Source organism: Callithrix jacchus, chromosome 11 (genome assembly GCF_049354715.1).
Source record: "Callithrix jacchus isolate 240 chromosome 11, calJac240_pri, whole genome shotgun sequence".
NCBI lineage: Eukaryota > Metazoa > Chordata > Mammalia > Primates > Cebidae > Callithrix > Callithrix jacchus.
In genome coordinates this window covers 63,154,148-63,170,207 of record NC_133512.1, presented here as the reverse complement: position 1 = coordinate 63,170,207, position 16,060 = coordinate 63,154,148, and the positions used below count along the sequence as shown (strand labels likewise).

The 16,060-nt window shown below is 38.5% G+C and overlaps 1 protein-coding gene and 1 long non-coding RNA gene across 20 annotated transcripts in view; one reads left to right on the top strand and one right to left on the bottom strand.

Moving 5' to 3' along the window:
- LOC128928421 (uncharacterized) overlaps positions 1 to 11,386 on the bottom strand; it is a 257,323-nt gene extending 245,937 nt beyond the window's left edge. For 11 of the 16 annotated variants that reach the window (XR_013524031.1, XR_013524030.1, XR_013524029.1 and 8 more), the window contains exon 1: positions 11,103 to 11,386. This is a non-coding gene — a long non-coding RNA (uncharacterized LOC128928421). Of the gene's footprint in view, positions 1 to 1,241; positions 1,330 to 11,102 lie in introns of those variants that run through there. The other 5 variants (XR_013524037.1, XR_013524035.1, XR_013524041.1 and 2 more) reach the window with 2 other exon arrangements.
- Positions 3,168 to 16,060, top strand: part of GRM3 (glutamate metabotropic receptor 3) — a 226,045-nt gene continuing 213,152 nt past the window's right edge. For all 4 annotated transcript variants that reach the window (XM_035253956.3, XM_035253957.3, XM_054237346.2 and 1 more), the window contains exon 1: positions 3,168 to 3,312. In XM_035253956.3, the coding sequence (XP_035109847.1) occupies positions 3,229 to 3,312 (84 nt within the window). In that variant the 5' untranslated portion in view covers positions 3,168 to 3,228. The remainder of the gene's footprint in view (positions 3,313 to 16,060) is intronic.

The window sequence follows — 16,060 nt, the reverse complement described above, 5'->3', positions numbered from 1 at the left end:
ATTCTCCTGCCTCAGCCTCCTGAGTAGCTGGGATTACAAGCATCTGCCACATGCCTGGCTAATTTTTTTGTATTTTTAGTAGAAAGGAGATTTCACCATGTTGGCCATGCTAGTCTCAACCTCCTGGTCTCAGGTGATGCACCTACCTCAGCTTCCTAAAGTGCTCCGATTACAGACCTGAGCCACTGTTCCTGGCCTACAGGCCATAGTTAAACAGTCAGTATAAAGAAGTCAGAGTGTTAATGGTAAAGAGTCCTAAGAGGAAATATCATGATTTAGTCATTCAAACAAATGGAGATGAATTAGTGACATTTAAACAAATTAATAAAAATAGGAACTATAAAGAGTGATCTAGATGCCCAAACACATGTGTTTCACTTGAGAAATATTTGACAAACTTGCTATATCAGATGTACTTAAGAAGCTAGGATTGTGAGCCCAGCTAGATATTAGAGAGGGTATGAAGAGAGGGAGAATGAACTCTCTTAATTGACATGTTATTTAGTCAGAGGTTTTCATTTAGATGTAACCCTTGAGGATTTTAAACGTAACTTGAAAACACACAGACACCAACAAACATACATTAAGCTAAACTATATTCCCAATCAATGACAAGTTTAAACAGTGAAGACCAATTGCTATGAACTAAATATTCTATATGCTCAACAATTAAAATACCATTAGTCAACTATTACATAAGCCAGAGATTTATAATAGTACCTAATATTTATATGCTGCTTACATAGATTTACTAATCCTCAAAATTCTGAGGTATGAGCAATTATTATTCCCATTTTACAGATAATGAAACTGAGATATAGGGAGGTTAAGAAACTTGCCCAAGTTCACACAGGTAGGAAGTGATGAAAATTCAGGATTCACATGGAGATAATCTGTTTCTACCATGCTGAGCAGCCCTTTCCTTCATTTCTTTGTGTGTATGATGTAGTGTGGGAGGGGAAAGAAGTGTCTCCTCAGGCCTTATCTGATAACAGATTGATAATTTGCCTCAGCAGTTCAGCCACTACTCATCACAAGCCTTAATTAACAGCTAAATACAGACTATGGGGATGCAGTTCATCAGCACTTTCCTTTGTGCAAACATTAGCTACTTTTTTGTGTGTGAGACAAAAACATCAGATCTCTTCTACTTCTCTCAATCCCAACTAATTCTGACAAGGTCATAGAAGTGCAAAATGATGTCTTCTGGAACATTCTGAAAGAGACCAAAATCTACTCACATGGCTTAATGAGGATCTGAAGCCTTGCAGTGTATAAATCTTTATCTTCCTCATGTTCATGTCATTGCCCCTTGATATACAGTTGTCTGTGGGGCAGACATTGTTAAAAGTCATTTCCTATAAAGATTGAATATGTTTTTAGTGAACAATACATGCTAGAAAATACTAATGAAACACAAAGGAGAGTAACTTTGCTTGTGTGTTGACAATGCAATTGCATTCCAGAAAGAATAAGGTTGAAAGGGGGACTTCTGTATTTTTAGCATTTCACGATTTAATTTTATTTTTTAATATATTCAAATTTCTGGATTTAGTGAAGTTCACTATGAAATATATAAATAAGTACATGAGTCTTTTAAATATCAGTATCCCTCTAAAAGAATCAATAGGTTAAATTATTTCTGTAGTTCAGAAGTTCTGGCTATACAAAAGACAGCAGTTGTTAAACGACTTAACATTAAATATTAAAGACCAAATGTAGCATTAAAAGCATTAAGTTTAATTGTGTCTGGCTTCATATAATTCAGTCTTTGGTTAATACAAAATTAGTATATTAGAGTACAAAAATTAATGAAGTTTCAATTTGGAAATTAAACAGGATGTGTTTCTATACATAGAAAGATGCCTGATATTTTACCTTTAGGATTTTATCTGTAGTGTGCAGCCTATTAAAGCTATTTCCGTGTGCCTTTTTCTCTTTTGTGCCTACGTCATCGATTTCCTATTTATTTATTTAATTTTAAGAAGAAAGAAGAGGTTCTGTAGGAAACATTGACTGTATCTGACAACCATAATAGGACTAGAGAAGGACTAATGAGGAGGTGGGGGGGTTAGCTTTAAGAAGGCGAGGTGGTAGCATAGAAGGATAAAAAGAAAGATAATTGAGCACTCCGCTATAATCTTATTCCACCCAAGAAATTTGGGAGAATGCGAAAAAGCAGCAGCCCAGCATTCCTGGATGGGCGTGGCTTCTCTCCAGGGGCTGTCCAATCGAATTCCTTCAGAGGGACAAGATTGATACGGGTTGCTAGGAAACAGGAGCGTCTCCCTCCTGCCTGACCCAGAGATTGTTCTGCACAAACCCTCTCCAGCGGCTCGCAGAGTGCAGTAGAGTTGCGAGTAGGGCTGAGCTGCGCACCGGCTTCCCTGGCTCTCACGCTCCCTCTCTGCTCCTGCTCTCCGGGTCTCCTCCCGCCTGTGGTCAGCCCCCTGCGCAGGGACCACAGGAGAGTTCCCCGGACAGTTAGTCCCTCCTCACCCGAAAGCCAAGAGCTCTAGCAGGGCTTCAAAGTTGGAGCCGCCACCCTCCCTACCGCCCCATGCCCCTTCACCCCACTCCGAAATTCGCTGGCCTTTGCATGCACTGCCTAAGGATTTCAGAGTGAGGCAAAGGAGTCAGCAAAGCCACCCCGCCTTTGCGTATAATAATCCTCTCGTCTAGGTACCCTGGTTCACTGAAGACTCTGCAGATACACCCCTATAAAAGGAGAGAGGGTGGGGGAGGGGGACAGGGAAAAGAAGAACGTGACAGGGAAGAAAGAATGAAAAGGAGAGGATGCCAGGAGGTCCGTGCTTCTGCCCAGACTCCCAATTAGAGGCAATGGTTTCAGCTTGGTCAAGGTGAAGGAAAGTTGCTTCCACGCCTAGGAAGTGGGTTTGCCTGATAAGAGGAGGAGGAGGGGACTCGGCTGGGAAGTGCTCCCCTCCCCTCCACGGAAGACCACTGGGTCCCCCCTTTCCCCAACCTCCTCCCTCTCTTCTACTCCACCCTCCGTTTTCCCACTCCCCACTGACTCGGAGGCCTGGATGCTCTGCCACCGGGCAGTGGTCCAGCGTGCCGCCAGGAGGGGGCGGGGGCAGGGGGCACTGTGACAGGAAGCTGCGCGCACAAGTTGGCCATTTCGAGGGCAAAATAAGTTCTCCCTTGGATTTGGAAAGGACAAAGCCAGCAAGCTACCTCTTTTGTGTCGGATGAGGAGGACCCACCATGAGCCAGAGCCCGGGTACAGGCTCACCGCCGTCGCTGCCACCACGGTCAGCTCCAGTTCCTACCAGGAGTTGTCGGTGCGAGGTAAGGGGGGCCCAGAGGAGGACGCGTCCCTCTGGAGGGCGCCCAGCCTGGGCGCAGAAGCTCGGGTGCGCGTGGGGCAGGCGCAGCCAGGAAAGTTGAGGCAGAGCGTGGACCAGTCCCCACAGTACTGCCTGGAGTGGGACGGGTGGAGGGCAGAGGCGATGTGGGTGTGCGTGAGTGAGAGTTTGTGTGTGTGCGCCCACGTCTGTGTCTGGGAGGAGGGAGATTTCAGGGCACAGATCTACAGCCAGGGTGCGAGAGGTGGAGGGACCAACTAGCCCTCACAGACCATCAAAGAGACCAGTCTCAGCAGCCAACTACCTCCATCTCAGCTCTGGGCTCAGATTTTGTTTCTATTTGGGGGCTCCCTAAGGTTTTGTGCACAGGAATCCGCGCGATGACTGGCTGACATACTGGCGGTTTCTTGTGGGTGTGGAGGTTGCCGGCAGAGGTGGGCAACGGTCAGCGGGACCTGGTCCACACAGTCTGGATAAGCTCTGAAGCCGGAGGCGGCCAGAGGTTTGCCCTCCCGCAAGCACGCTTGGAAAGGAACCTTAACTAGCTGCCCTTTACTCCTTTTGGCTTGAGTGAAAAATCGAAAAGCCAGACAGGGAGCATATCTTTTCATCGACCCTGTTCCATTTTCTTATCTGACAGTGAGATAACTCGGAGAGGGCGGGAGATTTGCGATCCAAAAATAGACTAGGTGATATATCCAATAAGCTTGTTTCTTAAGAATTTCATTAAATTTTCTTCTAGTTATTCCTGGGGTCAACAAAGGTGGACGATTCTCTAAGGTATAACACTTTTAGGTAAATATATTAAGGCAGCATCTCCCACTTTATTTTAGATATTGTAAATTCTGCAAATAAAGCTGTACACCTCTAAAGATCGGGGTGGTTAAGGGCTCAACTAATTTGCTTATAAATATTTCTACTATTACTTGAATAGTAGTAGATATGTTTGGGGTCTATATGTAGATACATATTGGAATATTCAAAGTTGAGGTTAATGTGAGTTGACATAGATGTGAGCTAAGTATGAACAATAGTTCCTTAGAGTTTCTTTGCTTGAATTTCTTAGAACTGTTCAACAGAGCTACAGTATGTTTCTTTGTGATGGGTGGAGGGGAGTTTGTGGGGGTGAAGTCTACTTTGGTTTATCTGATCACACATTTTAAGATTCCTCTCTGAGCTCTAATTGTTTGGAGGAGCATATTTAATATAGGCTAAAATGATCTAGATTGGCATTATGCTAAACTACCAATAACAGTTCCTACCAAAGATGTTTAGGACACTCCAATGAATAATTATGATTTTATATTCCTATTTACCTTGTTCCTAAAAGCAGCCCAATAGAATATGAATATATTTGGAAGTTATTGTACACCAGAAATGACTGTAATATTTTTCCTTTCATAATGGGTAGTGATTTATATCTACAAAGATTTCTCACACCTGTCCATCCTATTGGATTCTGATCACCAAGCAGGAACATATAGATACTTTGAATAAACATGCTGAAAGGTTATCTTATGTTCAGAGTAACGCAGGAGCTCATGATGGAAAATGAGGAACAGAAGTCTTGAAACCTACAATTTCAGAAATAAAACAGTGAAATTCCAGAATACTTACCTTTATTAGCTGAAGAAGAATATGGCAACTATATCTCTTAGCATTGAAACCCCTCCTGCCCCTAGATACTATATATCTAGATATAAAACTGTAGTTTTATGAGTTAGGCCATTACCAATGAAGTGTGAAACCTAAATCATAGAAAATTATGCTGGCACAATGAATAGGCCACACTTCAGAGCTTGAAGGAAATGAGCACCTTTCTATTTATTTAAATTGAATGGTATTTTTCAAACTTCAGAAATATATGATTAGTAATGAGAAAATGTGTGAAAAACCACACACAAAAAAAATATTATAAATGCTTAAAATATACTCTGTGACCCACTCTATTTGGTATAATGGGCTTTTAAAAAAATTGTGGTATACATATGAAAACAAGTGAGTATAAATCAGATGATTTATCCCACAATTACACATATCAAATGATGAGCTTATCTTTGATTTTATGTCACTTCAATTAAAATTGGTAAGTTCAACAAACATAAATCTAACAAAAAAGTGATCATTATCTTTAAGTGGAAATTAATATTTGTATTGAAGAAAATAACTGGGATAATTGTCAAAAGGTCACCTGCTTCACTTCTCTACTTTATGACAGGTAATAGCTGGAATAACATAATTGAAGAGATGGGTCTTATTTTGAAAGATTCTCAGCAATAACATTTTACAACTTCCCTGGGTACATCATCCTCATTTTTATTTCGTGTCAAACTATCTTTTTTTCCAAATAAAACTGTTGTCTCTCTTGTCCATTCTTTTAATAGTGATCAGTCACAAAACGAAGCATAATCTTTTTCCAGGATACTAGCTACCTCCTGCCAAAATGTAGCACATTGGCTTAGGGATGAATTTTCCACTTGTTTTCCAGCACTAAACATCATCCCAACATTTCACTAAACAAAAGAAATGAAAATTAATACCTAATCACTATCATGAAACAAGGAGGGCAGGATTCATTTACGCACATTGGAATGTGGCCAAAGTTCCAGCGTGAGATTTGTTTCTCCAGGAGTAATTCTCAAAAAAGGAGTATGTGTTTACTCACAGTCGTCTCAATTTGCTATTTTAAACTGAGTTTATTGTGCATTCTTGCCTCTTTTGAGATTCTACTGAATGCATCCAATACTGCATTAGATGAATTTGTTGAAATTGCTCCCAAAAAGGAGCATAAAATGATAGAAGATTATCTACCAAGTTTGAACACATAAAAGGAATATCATCATAGTAATCACTGAGACGGCAGAAACTAATACCTCATATCCCTCTTTCTACTTCTAATGTAGGCTTGGTCCCCATAGCCTACTGTTTTTGGAGTATTTCAGTCCAGTCTGACTTCAAATGGATCATGTAATGACTTCTTCCAGAGTCTTTGAAAGACTATTTCACAGTCTAACGATTCTTCCTATTAAGAACTTCATTGTGATATTCAGCTTAATTTTTCCCTGATTCTATTTTATCTTGTTACTTAATTCCTATTATAACACCTCTGGACTAGTTCATCCTCTTATCTGATTCAGATTCTTCAACCAACATTTCTATAATTCTTATAAATACAAAACCTTCACACAGTTACAGGAGAGAACACAAAGATGACAATTCTGTATCCAGACATCTTTGCTAAATAAACATTTAGCAAAGACAGATCTTTTACACCATTTATGTGTGTATAACTGCATGTTCCTAATTATTTATTGTACTGATGTAGAGTGAAGAAATTACCTTCTCTGACATTAATGACCTATGTGAATAGTAAGGTGATACCTTCTGAGTAATATCCTATGTGGATGCACATTATGAGACATTTTCATTGCAAATTTGTTTGCAACAGAACCCTGTCAACGCCCACACTACAAGGGAATTCTGTGACATGCTGGTCCGATGCTTCACTGAGCCCCAGAAGCTGTTGTCATGTAAATTCCACTATTGAAATGAAAGTGATTTCCATAACTAATAGAATGTGCTAGGAACATAATAGTGTATATGGTTTAGATGTGTATGTTAACACAACATAGTAATTCTGTTAGAATTGGCAGTAGCCCCTTTATACTGAAACAGTCTGAAAACCCAGTAGAATTAAGGCTAAATTATTCACTGTGCTACATTATGAAAAGTAAGCTTACATCATGCATATATCAATGTGGAATGTATTTCAATATATATGGAGGTACCATATGTGAAGGTTACTTTAAAAATAGAAAATCCTGAAAAAAACACATAAGAAAACAGGTTTTCACTTTGTTCACTTAAAATCTGGTTCCAAGACATCCGTGTGTAGGCTTCTTTAAGATTCTTAAGCAAATATCTTGGTAGACTCACCATCCCACTCAATTGTTTCCTCTAAGTTCCAGGCATTGAAATACAAGTTCTGCTAGACAGTAGAGGAGTAAATGATATAAATCAGGAAATAAGTTCCTAGGTTACACTTAGCAAGTCAAAAAAAATTAGAGTAAAAGGGAGGTGAATCAGCATCTAAAAACACCACCTAGTGCTGTCCTATTTACTGCTTGTTGAGCATTTGAAGGTATAAGGAAACATTCATGGCGATTAGGTTAACGAATCAAAAAGGACATGTCTTTCCAAAAGTCAACATATTTTTAAACAAATGAAATTAGACCGCATGGAATAAATAACTTTTAAACAAGTACTCTCCCTCCAGAGGTCCCAAGGTATTTTTATAGTGCCATTCATCACATAGTGGTGAGTACCCACAAAATGATTTTCTTTGGAAACAAAAGAAAAATCCATTTTCTTGGTATAGAAAATGTAGGCCATTAATATACCTATAGCTTCTCTCCGGAACAGAGAGGCATCCAAAAAAGCCTGTGCCTACACATAACAAAGACTTCCTCGTCAAACTGAGCAGTCTTCTTACGGAACTGGAAATTGCACACTGTACCTTAAAGAGAGAAATAAACTCGGAAAACATTCTGATATAAGCTATGCAAACACAGACTGAGGCACCAGTTTGAAAATAAAGCCACATACAGAGAAGGCACATCCACAAAAAGCCCAGTAAGTCTGATCTTTAATTCCTTATCAGAATTTACTTCGCTATCATTGACTGTACAAACACCACACACACACACACACACACACACACACACACACACTTGAGTAAATTAAGTTGAAAGAGTATAAATATCTAAACAGATAAAAAAAAATCAAAACCATGATGCTAGATACATAACTCCAAAAAAAACTTAGAACCTATCTATGTAGCATGGGAATATTAAGAATTTAAAATTTGAGAAGATTCCCCTAAGAAAGAATCTATTATAAGAAAAGGTAGCTAATAGGGAAACAATTAGTCAATAAATATTAAGTACCTATTTGACCAAAACAAAATATAGGACATGCAGTGGGAACACAAAAAAATGTGCACACCCACACAAAATTTCACAAACGTGTAAAGTTGCAAAAAAAATCAAACTTGAAATTTTAGAGATGTTGCCAGAATTATCAACCAAATGAAAAAGTCTGTTCCTCCATTTAACAGATGTAATCATATAAAGGATTTTAAATGGTTGTATATACTCTGATGCCTTGTGGCGAGTGTTGTATGCTATGAGGTGAAAAAACTAATAATATGTCAAAATAATAGATGATAATTATTGACCAACAGCCCTGTGCTAAGAACCCTGCTATACAAGAACCTTGTGAAGTAGGTAGTGGGATCCTCATTTTATCCAAAAGAGGAGATGGAGGCCCAGCAAGATAAAGTAACTTGCCCAAGTTCAGGCAGTTAACAAGGCAATAACTGGAATTCAAAACTTACTTTCTTATTTGAAGGCCTATTTACTACCAAGAAATACTGCCTCACAATTTATTTATTTTTTGTTATTATTATTATTTGCCAGGCTTCATTGCATTCAACAAGTATTTTCTGAGCTCCGAGTAGAGGGGCATGCTTTGGTAAGGAAGGCAAACAATAATCAATGAAAGGGAGTCTAGAATAGACTTCCCCAGGTTCAAGATCTTTCTCCACTCCAGAGACTATCCTTTCTGAGATGCAGAGACATGCAAATGGAAGAAATAAACTAAAGCATTATTTATAATTAACTAGAACTAAGGGAAAAATTTAAAATAGAAAAGCCTATAAAGATTATAGATACAAGCTGAGAAATAAATACTAGGTCTGAAAATGTGAGGAAAATATATTTCTCGGAGCCTGATTTCAAAGACCATTACCACCTGTAAAACTTAATACAGTGACAAGAATACAGTCTCACAAAAAGCCAAGATAGAGGTGAACAGGATTTTTGCTGAGGCTACAATGCCGATGTTTCTCTCCTCTTACAACCTACCTACTTTCCACCAGGAAAACAAGCTGGTAAAAAGGTTTTGCAGTCTAGCAAATTTTTCAAATTTCTTCACCCTGCTGGAGTAGTAATGGTTCACCTTTATATAAGAAAACTCTCAGTGTTTTACACATTGGGACATTTATCCATAATATATACAACAGCATGAAACTGAAAAGGATCAGGGATTATAAATTTTAAACACACTAAGAATAGGAGATGCAAAGTGACCTGCTGGAGATTCCAAAGACTGTTAGTAGTGCTGCTCCAGGAAAACCCACGTCTCATTATTCTCTGACCTGGGTGCTTTCCCACAGACAGGAAGCCTGCTGTCTTAATTGCATGAACTTATACTTCTTTTCACACCAAAGAGCTGAAACAAGTATTTACTTGAAGGTCTTTCTCTGTTTTGTGATATGTGCTAGAGTAATTAATTGACATAAAAAAGGAACAGATATCACAGATCTGCCCCTCCATCTGGTGGAGGCTGTTTCTTTTGATTGTTAATAATACATAGCAGATAGATTATTAGTAATATTTTGCTTAACAGTTTCAGTGAACCATTTGTTAGTGAATGCAACATAATGGAAGCTGCTTTTACAAAACATGTCAGAATATATGCCAGTCTGAGAGATGGCACTACAAGGTCAAACACAGGTGGAATTTATATCTGCCTCAAGGAGAAAATTATATCTACGGAGTACAATTAATTTTATTTCGGAACATCTTGTTTTTCCTGAAAAAGCAGAGACCCTCTTCATGCTGATACAGTAATCCCAGTGATTTCTGTGGAATCCACATATACTGGTCACTAGTACACTGGGGGCCAGACCATACCAAACTTCAAAATTGATTAAGAGGCAAGATGTCTAACACATCTCTTCCATAGATTTTGTTCAAGGCCTCCCCTTGGGAAAAAATATTTTGCAGAATACCGAGTCCCACTTTCCCAACCCCCAAAATATCTTTTTCATTACCTTTCTTGGTTCATTACATTTCCAAATTTTATACTGAAGTATTTCATCCAAGAAGTACTAAAGAATATATATTTCTAGAACCACATAGTGTACTAATTCTCCAACACATTCTGAATTTATAGTCTCATTTTTCAGAAAAGCTAACTTTACCAGTTTGGTAGGGAGTAGGCAGCATGAACAATTAATGTATTGAAATTTTACCTACTTCATGACTTTGTCTAAGACAAGTCCTTCCTTGGCTATGATTTCCTAGACACTCATAACGCAGTAATTTGAAAGGAAACAAACCTTCTCTGTAGTTGTTGAACTAATAAAGCTCTGGTAAGAAAAAGATTGAGGTGTTAGCGTGCTCACACTCTACTTTTTTTCTTCTGAAGTCCTAAATTTGTGTTTGTTATGTGATATAACAAGACAGGAAGGAAGCATATAGTTTTAGGTCCACTTCTCAAATGGGAAAGGCTGGAACATTTGAAGTAGGAAAGGGTAAAAAAAATTGAAAAACAGGCCTGGCGCGGTGGCTCACGCCTGTAATCCCAGCACTTTGGGAGGCTGAGGCAGGTGGATCACGAGGTCAAGAGATCAAGACCATCCTGGTCAACGTGGTGAAACCCCGTCTCTACTAAAAATACAAAAAATTAGCTGGGCATGGTGGCGTGTGCCTGTAATCCCAGCTACTCAGGAGGCTGAGGCAGGAGGATTGTCTGATCCCAGGAGGCGGAGGTTGCGGTAAGCTGAGATCGCGCCATTGCACTCCAGCCTGGGTAACAAAAGCGAAACTCCATTAAAAAAAAAAAAAATTGAAAAACAAAGAATAGTTAACCTCTCCCTTTCCTTTACACTCTCCCAGGTATTGAACAACAACAAAATCATCTACTTACCTCTGCTGTAAATAGTGTCTTATTGCCCAGAGAGCTTGCATTAGAAGCACTTTGAAGTTTACTTAAAATGAAGAATGCTGGGACACATGAATCCCAGGCTAATTGAAACAAATACCATATAGATTGAAGTTTAGGAATCCATATATTAAATAAACTTCTGATTATTCTTGGGATGTAAGAAACATTGCTTAATCTGCTCAGATATATTAAAATACCATGGACTGGGTAGCTTCAACAACAAACACTTATTTTTTTACACTTGCGGGAGCTGCAAAGCCCAAGATTAAGATGCAGCAGTTTCAGTTCCTGGTGAAAGTCCTCTTCCCAGGCTTTTTTTTTTTTTTTTTTTTTTTTTTTTTTGCTCTGTGCTCCCATAGCTGGAAGGAACAGAAAGTGCTCTGCGCTCTCCTCCTCTTCTTACAAATACATGAATTCCATCATGAGGGCCAAACTCTGATGGCCTTTTGTAAACCTGATCATCTCCCAAAGGCCCTGTTACTAAATACAATTATATTGGGAGCTAGGGCTTCTGCACATGAATTTTGGAGCAACACAAATGTTTGGTCAATAACAATTACACATAGAATGACAATCATCCACAGAATATCCAGTGAATTTCTTGTACCAAATTACTCTCCATAGCAAGCTCATTCTAATTGGATTAACCAGTCATCTAAAGTAAATTCTTCTAGCCTACGTACTAATAAAGCTTGACTAAAAAAGCAGTTTCTATGAGTCGTATGAATAATTTAATAATTTTCTAGAAATCTCATGGTTATCTTCATTGTAAAGGAAATCTTCCTTTATTACCGAGAGCAAGTTCCCATAAGATGTACAAAGACATATAATAATATACAATTTTTGGATGTTCTTATTAGGGAAGCTTCTCATTTTTAATCTTTTATCTTGTATTTTATCATTAGGATATTAATATATTAGAAACAGAAGTTACTGATGTTTGAAGAGTATCATTAATGAAAAAATTATTTCTTAGACATTCTCCTTGATTTAGATAATGGCACTATTAAAACTCGAATTGTCTTTATAATATGCCCCTGTGAACTAGGGAATGTGGGAAAACTTCCCTCACAACTCTTCCCACTGCCCTCTAAATCTGCAGACTGGGGGCAGAGGAAGGACCTCATTTGGCAACTTACACATTTTTCACTCAGTGTCCACTTCGTTCAAGTGAACGGTTGCTTAGCTCAAGCTGGCAATCCTCACAAATACTGCCAAAGATAGTTTCCTAAGCAGCATTCAGTGCCACATGAGAAAAATACTGAAGAGGAAGTGAGGGACTAACAGCAGGGAGGGGGAGGCTCAGCCTGGGCCACCAGCTTTACCTTCTAGGGGTTCTGTGCTCCATCTTTGCCTTCACTGGAATGCCACACTTAGCTGACTTCATGAAGAGAAAAGCAACAAAAGACAAAACACGCCCCTCTTCCAAACATTTTAATCTTTTGAATATTTTAAAACTCAGGCATCTCAGACACACAACTGTTAAACTGTTGAAAGTAACACTGTGTCTCAGCAGAACCTGGCTTTCTTGACCGCTGTGATGGTTACAGTACTTCTACCTGATGATGTCACTTCTACTGGACTCTCCCACTCACGCAGCAGTCTCTACATATCTAAAGCCAGAAGCTCACTGTCACCATAACCAGCGCTTTCCTTATTTCCTTATTCTAAAAGGGACATCATTATTTCTCTGCAAAATCATTCAAAATTGTGGAATTGCCCATGACGTTTTTCTTCTGTTTGGTCCTTCTGTTTGGTCCTCTGTTGTTCTTAACTTAAAGAGTATGGCAACTTCTTTTCTCTCCTACCACTGCCAAAACCTTAGCCCAGGTTATCATCACTGTCCTCTCAATCTTTCACAGTTTATCTCCTTTATTCTCCCTCTCGTTATACAACTACTTACTCATCAGAAATGTAATGATGTTCTGATGAGCACATATCTGATGACGGTGTATTCAATCACTGTTCTAGAGATATTACAGCAAGAACAACTACAGTGTAGAATAATTTTCTTTAGCTTACACTAAATAGACAAAAAAAAAGAAAAAAGAAGGTATGAAGAAAATTGAATGAATGATATACAAAAGTGACAGAAGCTGGAAAAGGAAGTGTCACTACCAGGTTAAACTTGATGAATAACTGACTTTTCCAGTCCATTCCCTGATGTTAAAAGCATTAAATATAAGTATCACTTAAATATACTTCCCCACTTGGCCATTAAGGCCTTTTACATCAGGTCCCTGGTGCATCTTTACAATTTATCATCCTCAACATGTAGTCTTTCCAGCCCTTTCTATTTGCACCAAATATACACCTGAGTATCTTTGTGTCGTGACTTTATTTAGAATGTGTTTTCTTCCTTTCTACAAACCTATATTTAAGTCTAATTTTAAAGTCCTGCTTAATCTAAGTCCATAATAATAATTTTTTTAATCTGTTCTATGACAGAAATTTTTATTCAAAATATCCATGAGGCTCTGTATGTAGGCCTGATTAGTAAAATATTGCTTTGGCATAATTAACAGGTAGGTAGAATAGTAACTTGTGGAATAAAATTAAAGAGCAAATTTATTTTTATTTCTAACTGCTCTTTAAAAGGTATTCAGTAAAATATATTACATTTGTGTAATAAAGCAATAAACATTAACTTGCAAACATCTCAATTATGTAATAATTGAAATTTTGAACACTAAAGTTGAATCTTTATCCCCAACAGGAGCCTCTTTCAGGTAAGAAGCTGAAAACGAAAGCTCAACTGTCCTGTGCGTTTCATCGACCCTTCTCTGTCACTCTTACTCGAGTTCTGAATCCTCCAAAGTTAGGGGCGAGAGGCAAAAACAGGATGGTTACAGGAAAAAGGTTCTTACCTGACCAACTTTACACTAGACTCCAAGATTTTTAAGGCTAACTCTCTTTGTATGTGTGTGTATGTGTGTATTGACTTCTCTCACTATTGCTGAGGGTCTTTCACCTCAGTTCCCTCAACACAAATTTTCTTTTGTCTGACCACACCTCCTCAGTTTCTTCAGCAGCTCACTTCAACAGACTCTTACTTTTAGGGTCCTGTTTCCCTTCCAGGCCTTTCATGTGGTTTGATTTCTTTCAGTAATGACTGACCTTCAGGCCAAAGGAAACAGTAATATAATATTGCAGGAAAAATTCTAGGCCTATGGACCAGTCCAATGCAGCAATCTCTCTTTCTTTAGTGCTCAACTGCCAAAGCATCAAAGCAGTTAGCTGGTCCTTCTCTCATCCTTTATTATTTCCTAGCCTGGAGTAAGACCCAGCCCATTTTATGATGCTACGGTTTTTTGTTTTTGTTTTTGTTTTTCTGAGACAGAGTCTTGCCCTGTTACCCAGGCTGGAGTGCAGTGGTGCAATCTCAGCTCACTGCTGCAACCTCTGCCTCCCAGGTTCAAGCAATTCTCATGCCTAAGCCTGCTAAATAATTGGGACTACAGGCACGCATCACCATGCCTAATTTTTGTATTTTTAGTAGAGATGGGGTTTTACCACATTGGGCAGATTGGTCTCAAACTCCTGGTTTCAAGTGACCCACCAGCCTCAGCCTCCCAAAGTTCTGGGATTACAGTCACCTTGCCTGGACTTGTGACGCTATATAACTATTTCCAATTTTGTGAACATATTTGGACTAAAGGATATATGAAATATAATACACTCACTTGCTTAGATACCTGTTTTTTTCTACTTGGCTAATACCAGGATTTAGCAAAGTACCTAGGTTCTAATATACTAATAGTTATTTGTTGAATGTATGAGTATAATAATACGGCCTAAGTTTCAAAAATTACTTTTTTATAAGCAAGAAAAACAATTTTATAGGGGGTTCCCTGTATAAAGATAGAAATCAATGTCTACAAAATAATGTAAGATGTGGCTAAAACATTTACAGGTTTCCCTGACTAAAATTAGCTCCAAAAGAATAAAGATCTTGTCTGTCGTTTTTAGCAGAGTCTATAATAATGCATAGATCATTTAACACATATTTAATGAGGAAACATAAAATATTATAATGTTAGTATTGTCCCTTCACATATCACACTTTAAAAGAATTGTTATAATCTTAATTTTAAACGATAAATGGTATCATTTTTTCTGTAGGCATTTTGGATCTCAAACAGAATATATAAAAATTTATCTTTAAAAAGTGACTTCAATTTAATGATAAAAATCCTTAATGATCGCCTGCTACTTTCAAGGCACTGACAAGGTACTGAGGAAGACAAAGAAAAGAATAAGAGACCGTGCCTTTCCATAGAAGGTAAAACCTTACAGGAGAGATGAGATACGTGCGTGTGTATCTTACAGTAACAGGAAAATTCAGGAGCTTGCCTGTGAGACCCCTAAGTGGATAATAATACTTCTGTTTGACATAACTGTAGAAGATATCATGAAAAATTGACTTCTTCTGGGCTCTAAAAAATTGTTAAGACTTCAGGAATTGGAGGATTCCATTCTAGACCGATGCAAAAGCAGAGAGAGTGTGGGATGTAACTGTTGGGGAGCATCACGTAACCTGGCTTAGTTTAAGAGTAGAGTGTATGGGGGTCAGGGCAGAAGATAAAGCTTTCAGAGCAGATAAAATTATGGCTAACATTTCTCCTGTAGGCCGAGGAAAATCTCTGAAGGCATTGGAGCAGGGGAATCTGGAAGCACAATGTGAAGATAAATAGGAGGAAATAAAGGTTTGGGAGGCACAGAGATGAGTTGGCAGGTTATGGCAACAGTCCAGGTGAGAGGTAATGATGGCCTAAACTAGGGCAGTGGCAATGGGAATAGGAAGCATGGAATGAATCTAACAGACATAAAGATGAATAGTGCCTAGCAGGTAGGAATTAGCTTCTGGGCAAAAAAAAATGCCAGACAAAACAATTAAGCTAATCACTTGCTTTCTACACTAGAAAAAGGCATGCTGCATA